At 43.5% G+C, this 14,096-nt stretch overlaps 1 protein-coding gene across 4 annotated transcripts in view; it reads right to left on the bottom strand.

The window, feature by feature from the left end:
- UST (uronyl 2-sulfotransferase) overlaps positions 1-14,096 on the bottom strand; it is a 176,637-nt gene that overhangs the window by 153,343 nt on the left and 9,198 nt on the right. The window contains exon 1 of one of the 4 annotated variants that reach the window (XM_042796051.1): positions 5,233-5,476. The exons of 2 other annotated variants lie outside the window; for them this stretch is intronic. In XM_042796051.1, coding sequence (XP_042651985.1) covers positions 5,233-5,332 — 100 coding nt within the window. In that variant the 5' untranslated portion in view covers positions 5,333-5,476. Of the gene's footprint in view, positions 1-4,651; positions 4,817-5,232; positions 5,477-14,096 lie in introns of those variants that run through there. One more of the 4 variants, XM_033011652.2, reaches the window with a different exon arrangement.

Genomic DNA, 14,096 nt, shown 5'->3' with positions numbered 1-14,096 from the left:
GCGCTCTGACCCCCTGCTCAGAGTGGGGCCAGCTGGAGCAGGGTGCTCAGGGATGGGTTTTGAGTATCTCAGGGGAACCTGTGCCAGTGTTCAACTACCCTCACATAGAAAGTGTTTTCTTACGTTTAAATGGAATTTCCTGTATTTCAGACTGTGACCACTGTCTCTTGTCCGGTCACTGGGTATTACTGGAAAGAGTCTGGCTCCATCTACTTTACTCCCCCCACAAGGTTTTGTACACACTGGTAAGATCCTCTCCAGGCAGAACAGTCCCAGCTCTCTTAGCCCCTCCTAACATGACACCCGCTCCAGTCCCATGATCATTTTAGTGGCCCTATACTGGATTTGCTCCACTAAGCCCATACTTTTCTTGCACTTGCTGAAGGTGCACTCTTTCCCATCATCCAGATCATTAATGAAGATGTTGAACGGTGCTGGCGATCCCAGGATACACCACTAGTGACTGCCTCTGTCTGGACTTCATACTGCTGATCACAACCCTTTGAGACTGGCAGTTCAGCCAGTTGCCAGTCAATCTCACTGTCCACACTTCGTCAGTTTGTCTATCAGAATGCCAGGGGAGGCAACAGTCAAAAGCCTTGCCAATATTGAGACAACATCCGCTGCTCACCCCTCATCCACCGATAGTCATCTCACTGCAGAAAGCCATCAGGTTGGTCAGGCATGATTTCCCCTTCATAAACTGATGCTGACTGTTCCATATCACCTTCTTATCCTTCATATGTTTGGAAATGGTTTGCACGATCACAGGCAATCAAGGTAAGACTGACTGGCTGTTTTTGCCTTTCTTAAAGATAGGATTGACTTTTGCTTCTTCCAGCCCTCAGGAACCTCCCCTAGTCACCTCAACCTTTCAAAAGATAACTGCGAATGGCCCTGCAGTGACACTGGCCAGCTTCCCCAGCACCCTGGTACATGCCGTCAGGCCCCATGGACTCGTGTACATCCAGTTTGGTTTAGTGTTCCCTAATCTGATCTTCTGCATCTGAGGGCAGGTCTTCTTTGCCTGAGATTCCTGAAGGTAAATCTCACCAGTAATGGCTGAGGTGAAGTGTCTTTAAGTACCTCAGCCTTTTCTGTCCCCATTCAGCAGCAGGCCCTCATTTTCCCTGCTCTTCCTTTTGCTGCTGATATGCCTGTAGGAGCTCTTCTTGTTCTCCTTCACTAGATTCAACTGCATGTGGGCTTTGGCTTTCCTAACCATATGCCTGCATGCCTGAACAGTTTCTCTGCACTCCTCCTAGGAAGGACTCAATACAGATCTTATCAGAAAGTCATCAGTGAGTTCACATGCAGTAACTTATGAAAATATTTAAGAAGTTTGAAGTATAAAGCAACTTTTTCAGGAGCAAGACACACTCCTTTCTGTCTAAGCTCCTGAATTCCAAGAGGAGAGCACCCAGACAAACCAGATTTACTTTCAACAGCACCTCAGACCAATTTCTTCATAGGCATGTTGGCACCTACATTCACAGGCAACCTGGCCATCTTCACCTTGAGAAGAATTTGTATGAAACAGATAAACATAGAGTATTTTGGACCAATCTACTGGCTTATTAACCCTTCCTATACACAAAATTTAACTACTTTAATCCTTGCTTAATACCAGCTATCTATTACCACAGATGTAGGAGATACGTCATCAAACATTTCTCACCTGAATCTCATGGATAAAGGAGATCCAATGATGTTTGAGTTCTTTATATTCATTCCATATTAATTTTTACCTCGGATGGAAGACAAAAATACTGACAAGTAATAAGGCAAAGAAGAAAGCACGAGTTTAAAGCTGAAGCATGCGTAATACATTGTTTATGTTGCCCATGAACAGCAACATCCTTTTCATGTTGATTAAACTGTGTGTAACCTAGAATATCATTTATATTTTCACACATATATTCACACACCTGTATTATTGATCTGTTTTTTTCCAGAAGCAGATTATGTCTTATATCTATTATGGGAAAATGTCCTGTAACCCAGCATCTAAGCTTTGTAGCACCTCTACACTCAAAAACTTGCAGGAAAAAAATTACTATTGGAGAAACAAATCTAGCAGACCTTCCTCCTAAAAAAGAAAATATGGCACTACAGGCTGAACTCCAAATAAAACAAACTGAAGACAGACTTGCACAAATAAAATAATATTAAATAATGAAATGTAAATTCTAAGAAATTTCAATATATACCAGTATAATAAACCTACTTTGGTCACACACTCTATGTTATTTCTAGTTATAGAAAATAAACATCAGGCCCTACTGAACTGTAATTCTCAGCAGGAACCTAACTTCTGTGTCACAGACAGACTGAAGATGGTAAGACTCACGCAAGAATCATTAATGCAAACTCTGACTTCCTAGCTGCCTAATATAAACTTCTCCAGTTCTAAACTTCTTTTCTTCCCAGGATTTTTAAGCTACTAAAGCATTTTTTGTTGTTGTTGTTGTCAAAGAAACTGCAATGCATTCAAAAACACACAGAAGAATGCTTCACAAGTTTATACTTTCTTCAAACTACTCTTCGCGGTTCACAAAGAAGTACATCTGCAGGAGTCAGAACACGTTAAGACTCACATTAGTGCTAACATTACTTTGTTGTAAGTGTCTAACAGAGTGAAGGAAGGAAAGAGGAAGAACGCTTACAATTTTCCGCCTCCTTGTTCTTCACTCCAATCTCCTTCGCCAGTTGAGCCAGGAGCAATTGCCAAACTATAGCTGTGACCAGCACAGTATTACAAGCCTCTGTGTAATATCACCAAACGCAATATACAGGTTTGTACTAAGAAATCTACCTATTCATGTGGCATCAGGAACTAAAAGTCCTTGGTTCTGCAATCCATGAACCATTCCCTGCAACAGCATGCCATTAAAGAAAATAGATTTAGTGAAAGTAAGAGATGCCTGGGCGGTGAGCAGGACCCAGTGCAGTCAGAGATCAGAAGTGCAACCAGTCTAGAACAGAAATTAAGCATGAGTATTTGGAGAAAAAGTGCATAAACCATACTTACGACCTTATTTATAGAGTATGAGTAAGGAAATATTTTTAACCAGCTAAAGCTGTCATCTTTAACTCGGATTTAACTATATATTGAATCACTGTGAGTTTCTTATTTTCTTTGACGTTGACCATATTCACAAAGGAATAGTCTTGGACCACCACATTTATTTCTCACAGAAATGAAATTTCAAGCTTGAATGAGGATCCAGAGTACTCTGCCTGAAAACAGAAAATTTTCATACTCTGTGAGCCAAAACATAATTACATTGCAAGAGTGAAAATCTACAGCATAAGCCTTTAAACTGATCTGCCTTAAAGTTTCATAATTATTTTGCACTCATGACATGGTACTGATTCTGTTAGCATGAGAAAACAAATCCTCTGGTATTTTTCTCACACAATGTAACCATTACCTCAGTATTTACTCAAAGAGTTGACTGTGCACACACAGTTGCGGTCAACGGCTCGATATCCAAGTGGAGAGCAGTGATGAGTGGCGTTCCTCAGGGGTCAGTGTTGGGACCAGTGCTGTTTAATATATTTGTTGAAGATATGGGACAGTGGGATTGAGTGCACCCTCGGCAAGTTCTCCAATGACACCGACCTGTGTGGTGTGGTCGGCACACTGGAGGGAAGTGAAGCCATCCAGAGGGACAGTGAGAGGCTGCAGAAGTGGCCCTGTGCAAACCGCATGACGTTCAACAAGGCCAAGTGCAAGGTCCTGCACATGGGCTAAGATAAAGCCAAGTGCAAATACAAGCTGGGCAGAGAATGGATTGAGAGGAGCCCTGCAGAGGACTTGGGGGTATTCATGAATGGAAAACTGAGTATGAGACAGCAAAGAAAAGTTGTCACTCAGAAAGGAAAATGCAAGTTTCCATACCTACACTGGATGGAGGCTCTGCTGAGTAAAAGCTGCTCCGCAGTTTGGTACACCTGGTTTCACATTTCCCTGAACCACCCTGTGCTTCAGAAGCCCCATCAGAAAAATAACTTCACTCCTTCTCAGGAATGATATGCAGATACGAGCCCTGCCGGTTGGACACACTCAGATCAGCCCTGCCAGGAGATGCAGGCAAGTGCTGAGACAAGGACAAGTAGCAGAGTTTCCACATTGCTGACCATCAGTGTTCTGCCAGACATGCTTCACGCATTGCCAGGCAAACCCCTGCCCTTCTAAGAGTGCAAGGAATCATCATGTTGTCCCAAAATCTGAGTTCTTTTACCCTGTATGCAATGAGCCAAAAGAACACACAGGGTCGAGACAATTGTTTAATCCGTATCTGCGCAGAGAGATGGGTGCCAGGTGGCAATTTCACAAAGCTAGCACACCTTCATTAATACACGGTAAGCACTCACACATTCCGAGCAACAGTGATCAGCACTTTTTATTGATAAGTTTGGCCGCCCTCATTCTCACTGGTCCTCCCTGTGAGGTCTCATCTCCATTTAAACTCACAGTAGCCTCTCTTTTAACTGCGCATCTCCAGTGAGGAAGGGGCTTTGCTTGGCAGGGGGCTTTTTCCTACCTCGAGGGCAGGTTCTTACTATGCCAATGAGGAAAGGTCACCCCCAGTTCAAGTAGTTCTCTCCTTGGTTCGATTAGCAGCTTCTGTTTCGGTGCACCCACCTTGGTATTTCCCTGATGATGGTTTCATGGACTCATCCCTCGTGCTCAACTTGGTATTTCCGTGTCTTAACTACAGTGTTGCTTCTTCAGGGTCACTGCCAGCTTCACCAGCTCCTTTATCAATTCCTGGCATATTTTCACAACCCTCCTTTGGTCGTTCCACCAATTAAGACAGAACAACGGCACTACTCTTCATACTGCCACTGATCAGCCAAATGACACCAAGCAAGGCACATGGCCGCTCTGTGCCCTTTAAATAAAAAGAAGTGTTAACATTTACCTTCTTCTTTGACGTGATAGATGGAAACTGCTGTACGAGGACAAAAACCCAGAAAGTTTTACTCTCCAGTCAAGAGTGACAGAGAGAGAAGAGGAACCTAGGAGGACACTGAGCAGCTTCTGTGGCAGAAGATGGAAAGATTTCTTGGTCTGTGACACCTAAGCAGGAAATACCAACCTTCCCTTTTTTTTTCTTTTGGGTAAGAAGTAAGTTCTTCATTGATACAACAGCTCCACACAAACACCTCTAACTATGGAACACGGTAGTACAAAGAAATCCACCGTAGAGGCACAGCTCTCACCTTGGGGACAGTTGGGTCCATGTCCCCCACGAGCTTTGTAACCCTCAGTAACATCCTGCTGAGTCTCACTTCCCTCTTGCACTAAGCACGGACAGCACATACGCCAGCACCAAGCCCAGAACCACAGCACACACAAACGGGGAGGGAAGAGCACCAGCCCATTGGCACCCCCACCAGATAAAACCCACTGGATCCTCCACTGCCGCTATACACTCCCACGCCAGCCGGACACGCCGTATCCTTGAGCCAGCAGAGCAAAGAGGAGAGTGGCAGGGCCAGCAGCGGTATCACAACAACTTACACAATCAACTTACAGCTCACTGAACACCTCAGCACTCTAATAAGATCCAGTTACTGTCAACCTCAGCTGTATTTGAGCGGGGGTCAGAAGGTGAAAGACACTACATGCTGCTTAAACATCTTTCAGCTTCTAACACTCATAACCAAAACGTTCCGGGGAAAAAAACCTGAAGCTGTCAGCTGTTTCCATGTAGCACAGTGCAAAATACAAACGACCGCTGAGCTATAAAGAATCCCAGAGAGAGCTTTGCCAAAATTTGCCCCATTGATTAGATGAGACAAGTGTCAGATTCAAAACTAGAGAGGGGAAAATGCAGCAGGATTAACAGCGTAAGGCTGTGTATTGGGAGATTAAGTAACTCACACTGAATTTCACTGACTCCCCAGAAAAAAACTCTTGAATGGATGAAATGAAGTGATTGGGTTTGCTCATTATCAGTGAGACAATGTAGAGAGCTCGCAGTTAGAGGAAGAAGCAGTTACTCCTTCAGCTTTCATTTAATCACACTTCTGAGAGTGGCTGCTTCACACGCATGAGAGTGGTAGCGTTATCCAGTTCTTAACATAAACTTCCATCAGCTCAAAACTGATCTCAGAAACAAATCTGCAACAGAAAGACAATATGCAAGTATGTGGCATTTAACATATTTCTCTTCCCTTCTTACATGTGCTGAAAAACACCTCCTAAGAAGCCCCTACTTTGCTAAGGACTTCCCTCACATATTCTCAAATCACTTTCCCTTGTCCAGAAAGTGAGGCCACAACTAGAATACTCTGTGTCCAGTTCTGTGCTCCTCAGTACAGAGAGCCCAGAGAAGGGCCACAAAGATGATGAACGGACTGTGGCACCTCACATACGAGGGAAGGCTGAGGGAACTGCGACTGTTCAGCCTGAGATGAGAACACTAGGAGTGATTTTATCAATGTATATAAATATCTGAAGGGAGGAGATTGCAGAGCCAGGCTCTTTTCATTGATGACCAGTGACAGGACCAGAGGTGGTGGGCACACACTGAAACACAAGAGGTCCCTCTGAATATCAGGAAATACCTTTTTAATGTCAGGGTGACCAAGTGCTGACACAGGTTGCCCATCAAGCTTGTGGAGTCTCAATCCTTGGAGGTGTTCAAAAGCCACCTGGACATGGTCCTGAGCAATCAGCCCTAGGTGACCCTACTTTAGCAAAAGGGTTTGGACCAGATGACCTCCAGAGGTCCCCTCCAAGCTCAGCCATTCTGTGATTCGTTGAGGGTGGCTGAAAATGATTTAATTCTGTCAGAAAATTAAATTGGTTAGGAAATGTTCAACAATCAGGGGATGTGTGTCTATAGCAGTTACTCCCTGATTTTCATAAAACAAACTTCTCTTTCCTTCCAGATTGCCTCTGGTTTCAACATTTCCTCAGCCCGTAAGTGACAATGCATCCTCAGATTGCAACTATGTCTCTCTCCTGCCTCCATGCCTGTTCCTATTTGTAGTCAATACATTTGCTACTATTCACTCATACATACAGCTACTTCTATTTGCCTATTGCATAAATGCAGTGATGACCAGAATGACACAGATGGAAAAACAACAACAAAATAACAGAACAAAACATAACAAACACACACACAAAACCCAAACTCAAACAACCACAGGTGGTAGGGTTTATGCCCTGCTATTTTGTTATTCATCCTAATTTACTTATTGTGATATCTCCCAAAAGGCAACACAAAAGAAATCTGTACATTTGTATGGAGAGTTCTGCTAGGAAAGAACAATCAGCTGCAGATATGAAAGGAACTGAGAAGTCAGCAATTTCACAGCCTTTTCCTTACAGTATCTGCTGCAACATATCGATTCTAACAAAGCTGTTGTCACACACCCTTTTCATAGAACTACAAGACTTAAGGAAAAGCAAATATGGCATCAAATCCACCCATCGAGCAGGGATAGATAACCCCTGCAGTGCTATTTTTCCAGTGCTCTATGTAATCTTTATTTTCAGGCACCCTAAGCACTCAGGTTTCAATGACCCTCTGACACAAAGTGACCTATCCATCTAAAAATCTAGCTAGCCTAACTTCTGGGCTCCTCTCTCTCCTCTTTCTCTTTGGAAGCCTTCCACTCCACCAATGTTTCTAAGAATAAATACCAGAACGACTCAGATTCTTCCCACCAAACTTCAAGCATTTCTCTGTGCACAAATCAGGGCTCTGCTGTCGTAAAAACACAGGTAGCCTGAGTTGTTCTTTGGAGATACCTCTGGCTCTCCCTGCTGACTTCAGAGGGAACCTCTGAAAGAAAGAGTCAGGGCCTTATATACAAGCCATACACAGTCGTAGATCTCGTGTAATTTTTTCTGATCATCAAGACATCTGTCTGTCCCCACTTCCCCCCACTAATTCTCTCCCACTTAAAAATCTCTTCTTGGCACTGTACTGCCCATCTGAATGCAATTTCTACCTGTAATCTCGTCAAACTTGTACAGAAGAGGTTTACCAACATCCCAGTTCCAAGATCTTTCTGTGTATTTCAAAGTACCTCATTAGCATTTTTCCTTACCTTTGAAGGATGCAAAGGCATGGGCTACTCGTGGAACACTTCTTCTAAGATTCCACTTACTTCTGATTTTCAACGCACAGATTCAGCTGGCTTTTCTCCAGATGTAGGTCAGGCAAAAGGGGCAAGAGTATTTACTTTATAATGCAAGCCACTGATGAAAGAGAACCTGGCTGAAGGAAGTAGGGCCACCAGCAAGACATGATTTGCAAACCACCAGCTGATAAACATGATCTGGTGCTATACAGGAACAGATTAACAAAAGGACTAGACAGCTACCTGCAAATATAAGTGCAGTGGAAGGAAAAGGATGTTCTCACATCTTGGAAGGCAGTAAAAAGACAGATGAGAGAAAACGAGACCAAAAAAAAAGCCTACATTGGTACTGTATTTAACTCTTCTGATACAAAGAAAAGAAAAAAGAAAAAATAAAGGGAAAAAAGCAGCCATACTTAACGCTGTCTCCTGCTAATTGCTATGAGGTAAACAAACCCATAACAACACTGGTCAATTACTGTTGGCATTCACAAAATTACTGTGTCATCTGAAACTGAAGCTGAGACTGGTATATTGTGACACAATTCTCAAACACTTTATGAAACACCATCATAAGGCTTGGTTTCCTCTCACATCTCCTTGTCTGCCCCAATCCCTTCAGGTCTCATATCTGCTTCAACACAAGTCACTGCCATGGAGCAAAAGCATACAATTTCATATTCTCAACAGACAATTAAATATACATACATATATATATATCTATATCTATCTATGGATATATGTATGTTCAGAAAAACAATGCAAGTTCTAAACCGCACAAGAGTTCCCAAAGTTTAGATCTGACAAGGTAAAGACACATAACTGCAATTTAGATATCAAGAGCAAGCTTTGAATTCTGAACTAAAACATCATGTAAAAATCTTTGAAACAATTGTAATTTCCTCCAAAGTAACCTGCCATTCTTATCAAAAGTCAAGCAACAACAGAGACTTCACAATGGTCTAGCAGTAATTAGGCAAAAGCTATGAAACATTCACTTATTTGTCACAAATTTGTTCTATGTATTTTAGAAACACTTCTTGTTAAACTACAAGGACAGTTGTAAGGAGCATCTCCTCCCCAAATGTCCAGGACTTTCCAAATAAAAAAAAAAAAAAAAAAAAAAAAAAAAGTGTGGAAGTAATAAATCAAATCCCCTTGACTGGCAGCTTTTAATCCAGCCACTGGCAGCTCATCTCACAGATCTGTCACTTGCTAGCGGTTTGGTGACACTGTACAAGTACAATGTTATGTTGGCATCCTTCCTCTGAGGCAAATACATTAAACTGAACCAACTATCCACTTGACCAGTAGAGGTTTTTAAAATAAACATTCTGAGGGGTGCTAAAATGTTCTATTTATGTACGGCAGAGATGCACTGCTACTTTACTCAAACTGCCATGAGCTCCATGATCTCCATCCCAGTCTCCTGATGACTTCTACCCTGAATCATTGTGATAATAAGCAAGCTTTGGCAAGCATCCAAATGTCTGTTTCTAAAGCATTAGCACTCAGAAACCATAATACAAACCTAATCATTGTGCTTCCATGCTTACAAATATAGCCAAACATCTATTTTCCACACAAGAGGGTCCGCTTCCCTCAGTGCAGATCGAAAGAGCAAGAGAGTAAAATAAATTTCTGTGAAATAACTGCTCTCCACTTCCTATCCACCCCTCCAGTCTCCAAACATCCTCTAACCCAGATTCTAAAACAAAGAAAAACAAATGCCTCATTATATAAACATAACTTATGTTTGAAAATCTACTTGCCTGCTCACCAATAACGATGGGGAAACTTTCCTTGGTGAAAAGTCATGTGTCATCATTTTCCACAGCTTTCACTTGAAAGTTAAAAAAATAATAATAAAAAAAAAAAAATGCCAGAACCAAAGCAAAACCAAACCAAACCACAAGCTTTTAAGCTTATGCTTTTGAGCTACTGCTGCACCAGTCAGATTAGGTCTTACAGGCAAGCACCTCCACTGTCCAGGGAAAGGCTGCAGCAGCTAAGGCAGCGGCAGCGTACATAAGCTTGGTACTCCCTTCCAAGTAAATGGCAACAGGCTACAGATGACCGACATCTCTGAAAAGAGCTGATCCTACTTGCATCATACATCTATCAAACTGTAATGACCTGGAAGCAGCTCTCTTCTCTCACTGATAAGGCAGGAAATCCACATAAATAGCTGGGAGTGGTATGAATCTTACAACAAGATCCAAAGAGGAACCCAATTCTCACCAATTCCAAAAGGATTCTCATCCCTTTCTTACTCCCATGGTAAGAATGAACAGGTCCTAGACCCTTGCAAGCCCTGGCTCCAAAACTTACTGCTCCAAAAGCACAACAGCACAGAGCGGGGACATGGGTCCTCCCCCACCCAGCCAGTTCTTCAGAAAAGACAATCTAATTAGAAAGGACTATTAACTCATACTTTAAAATTATCTGCCCTGAGTAACAATGCAGTAGTTTATTTTAGTAAATGTGTTCATACACACTCGCATGAGCATACAGAGCGGCTATTCATCCCTTTGGCTGTACTTGTAACAGCGGAAGCACACAGGGCTTCCTTTCACAGCGATGCAATTTAAAGCAGTGTTCACAGGGGGTCAGCAGCAGGTGCAACATCGCAACTTCCAAAAAAACCCTATAAACAGACTTTTTCGTCCAGTCCAAGATGAAAACACAAACTCTTACATCTCACCTGCAAACTTGTCTTTGCACAGAGGGATAGCTACAAAACCAAAATAACCAGCAGTGCTGCTCTTGAATGGGTAACAGGAGCCAGAAGTTAAAAACGTGCAAGCACTTTCACACAAGGCTAAGCCAATAACCCAGAAAGAAGGGTTCTCTTAAGTGCCCAAAGTGTATGTCCAAAACAATGGGGTGATTATCACACAAAACACACTCAAGCAATTTCAGCAAATCCAGTTTCTTGCTAGATACAAAAGGCATTAGAAATTCTCTCTTCTTATTAATAAATTAATTTAAATTATGCAATCAGAATAAGAAGATGGGGCAGAAAGAATTGATTACCAGCTGAAAACAGTGGATAGAATAGGATAACAGAAAAATAAGGGATATGAAAAATAAATGCATTGTTCTTTTTATCCCATTGTACTTACTGTTTCAAGCTTCTGTGTCAGAACAATCGTAGGATCTTCTCTGACCTGTTCAACCATTTTACATAGGCACCTTGACAGGCTTTAGAGGTGGGCCTATGCAAACCTCATGAAGTCCAACAAGTCCAAGTGCAAGGTCCCGCACATGGGTCAGGGCAATCCCAAGCACAAATACAGGCCGGGTGAGGAGTGGATTGAGAGCAGCCCTGCAGAGAAGGACTTAGGGGTATTATTGTTTGGAAAACTATGAGCCAGCAATGTGCGCTCACAGCCTGGAAAGCCAACTGTGTTCCAGGCTGCATCAAGAGAAGCATGGCCAGCTGGTGGAGGAAGGGGACTCTCCCCCTCTGCTCTGCTCTCATAAGACCCCACCCACAGTGCTGTGTCCAGCTCTGGGGCCCCCAGCATAAGGATACGGACCTGCTTGAGTGGGTCCAGGGGAGGCCACGAAGCTGATCAGGGGGCTGGAGCAGCTCCCCTGTGAGGACAGGCTGAGAGTTGGGGTTGTTCAGCCAGGAGAAGAGAAGGCTCCAGGGAGACCTTATAGCAGCCTTCCAGTGCTTAAAGGGGGCTACAGGAAAGATGGGGGGGGACTCTTTGTCAGGGAGTGTAGGGATAGGACGAGGGGTAATAGCTGTAAATGGAAAGAAGGCAGATTTAGATTAGATGTAAGGAAGAAATTCTGTACTGTGCGGGTGGTGAGGCACTGGCACAGGTTGCCCAGAGCAGCTGTGGCTGCCCCCTCCCTGGAAGGGTTCCAGGCCAGGCTGGACGGGGCTGGGAGCAACCTGGGCTGGGGGAAGGGGTCCTTGCCCTGGCAGGGGGGTTGGAACCAGATGGTCTTTAAGGTCCCTTCCAACCCAAACCATCCTATGATTCTGTGAATTAAGGAAATCTGTGGGTGTAAACTTTTAGCCAAACATAGCCAGAGGGCTTAAAAGATGAATAAAATTTACATGAGCCTCTCACACTCCCTCACATTATGAACTCCTTTGTATTAGAAGTATTCCTGTCTTCAGGATAAATAAGGTAAGAAAACATTTCTGAAGCTGACTATAAAGCTTTTAAACTGTGTTTGCTACACAAAGCAGCTGTTTTAACATCTACCCGTGCCACAAACACAATTTTTTCCACCCATAGTAGAGGCTTTGGTGAGCAAATTCCACAGAGGTGAAGACAGCTGCAGAAAAAAGCAAAAAAAAAACTTTTCTGTGGGAATATGCACCTTAACATGCCGTTTATCACTTATCTGCTCCCCCGGTACTATTCCTGTCTCTTGTAGACTCATTTTAAGCAGAGTATATTAGAAGGTAGCTTAAATTGGAAAACTTTTACCGAGCAACCTGTCTTTCTCTCACCCCACTTTTTCCTCTCCCAGCTATCACTCCCTCCCACATGCTTCCCTATCATTTTCAGACTCCCAAGCCCAATGTACAACCCTACAGCACCAGGCTTCCCTGCTGATGGGAACAGGGTGAGGAAAGACACTAAAAAGTTGTCACTCACAGAGAAAAAAAATGCAAGTTTCCATACCTACACTGGATGGAGGCTCTGCTGGGTAAAAGCTGCTCCACAGTTTGGTATACCTGGTTTCACACTTCCCTGAACCACCCTGTGCTTCAGAAGCCCCATCAGAAAAATAACTTCACTCCTTCTCAGGAATGATATGCAGATACGAGCCCTGCCGGTTGGACACACTCAGATCAGCCCTGCCAGGAGATGCAGGCAAGTGCTGAGACAAGGACAAGTAGCAGAGTTTCCACATTGCTGACCATCAGTGTTCTGCCAGACATGCTGCACGCATTGCCAGGCAAACCCCTGCCCTTCTAAGAGTGCAAGGAATCATCATGTTGTCCCAAAATCTGAGTTCTTTTACCCGGTATGCAATGAGCCAAAAGAACACACAGGGTCGAGACAATTGTTTAATCCGTATCTGCGCAGACAGATGGGTGCCAGGTGGCAATTTCACAAAGCTAGCACACCTTCATTAATACACGGTAAGCACTCACACATTCCGAGCAACAGTGATCAGCACTTTTTATTGATAAGTTTGGCCGCCCTCATTCTCACTGGTCCTCCCTGTGAGGTCTCATCTCCATTTAAACTCACAGTAGCCTCTCTTTTAACTGCGCATCTCCAGTGAGGAAGGGGCTTTGCTTGGCAGGGGGCTTTTTCCTACCTCGAGGGCAGGTTCTTACTATGCCAATGAGGAAAGGTCACCCCCAGTTCAAGTAGTTCTCTCCTTGGTTCGATTAGCAGCTTCTGTTTCGGTGCACCCACCTTGGTATTTCCCTGATGATGGTTTCATGGACTCATCCCTCGTGCTCATCTTGGTATTTCCGTGTCTTAACTACAGTGTTGCTTCTTCAGGGTCACTGCCAGCTTCACCAGCTCCTTTATCAATTCCTGGCATATTTTCACAACCCTCCTTTGGTCGTTCCGCCAATTAAGACAGAACAACGGCACTACTCTTCATACTGCTACTGATCAGCCAAATGACACCAAGCAAGGCACATGGCCGCTCTGTGCCCTTTAAATAAAAAGAAGTGTTAACATTTACCTTCTTCTTTGACGTGATAGATGGAAACTGCTGTACGAGGACAAAAACCCAGAAAGTTTTACTCTCCAGTCAAGAGTGACAGAGAGAGAAGAGGAAGCTAGGAGGACACTGAGCAGCTTCTGTGGCAGAAGATGGAAAGATTTCTTGGTCTGTGACACCTAAGCAGGAAACGCCAACCTTCCCTTTTTTTTTCTTTTGGGTAAGAAGTAAGTTCTTCATTGATACAACAGCTCCACACAAACACCTCTAACTATGGAACACGGTAGTACAAAGAAATCCACCGTAGAGGCACAGCTCTCACC

Source organism: Tyto alba, unplaced genomic scaffold (assembly GCF_018691265.1).
Source record: "Tyto alba isolate M040663 unplaced genomic scaffold, T.alba_DEE_v4.0 Super-Scaffold_22, whole genome shotgun sequence".
NCBI classification, from domain to species: Eukaryota; Metazoa; Chordata; class Aves; order Strigiformes; family Tytonidae; genus Tyto; species Tyto alba.
The sequence above is the reverse complement of the archived record's forward strand: the minus strand, read 5'-3'. Positions and strand labels throughout refer to the sequence as shown.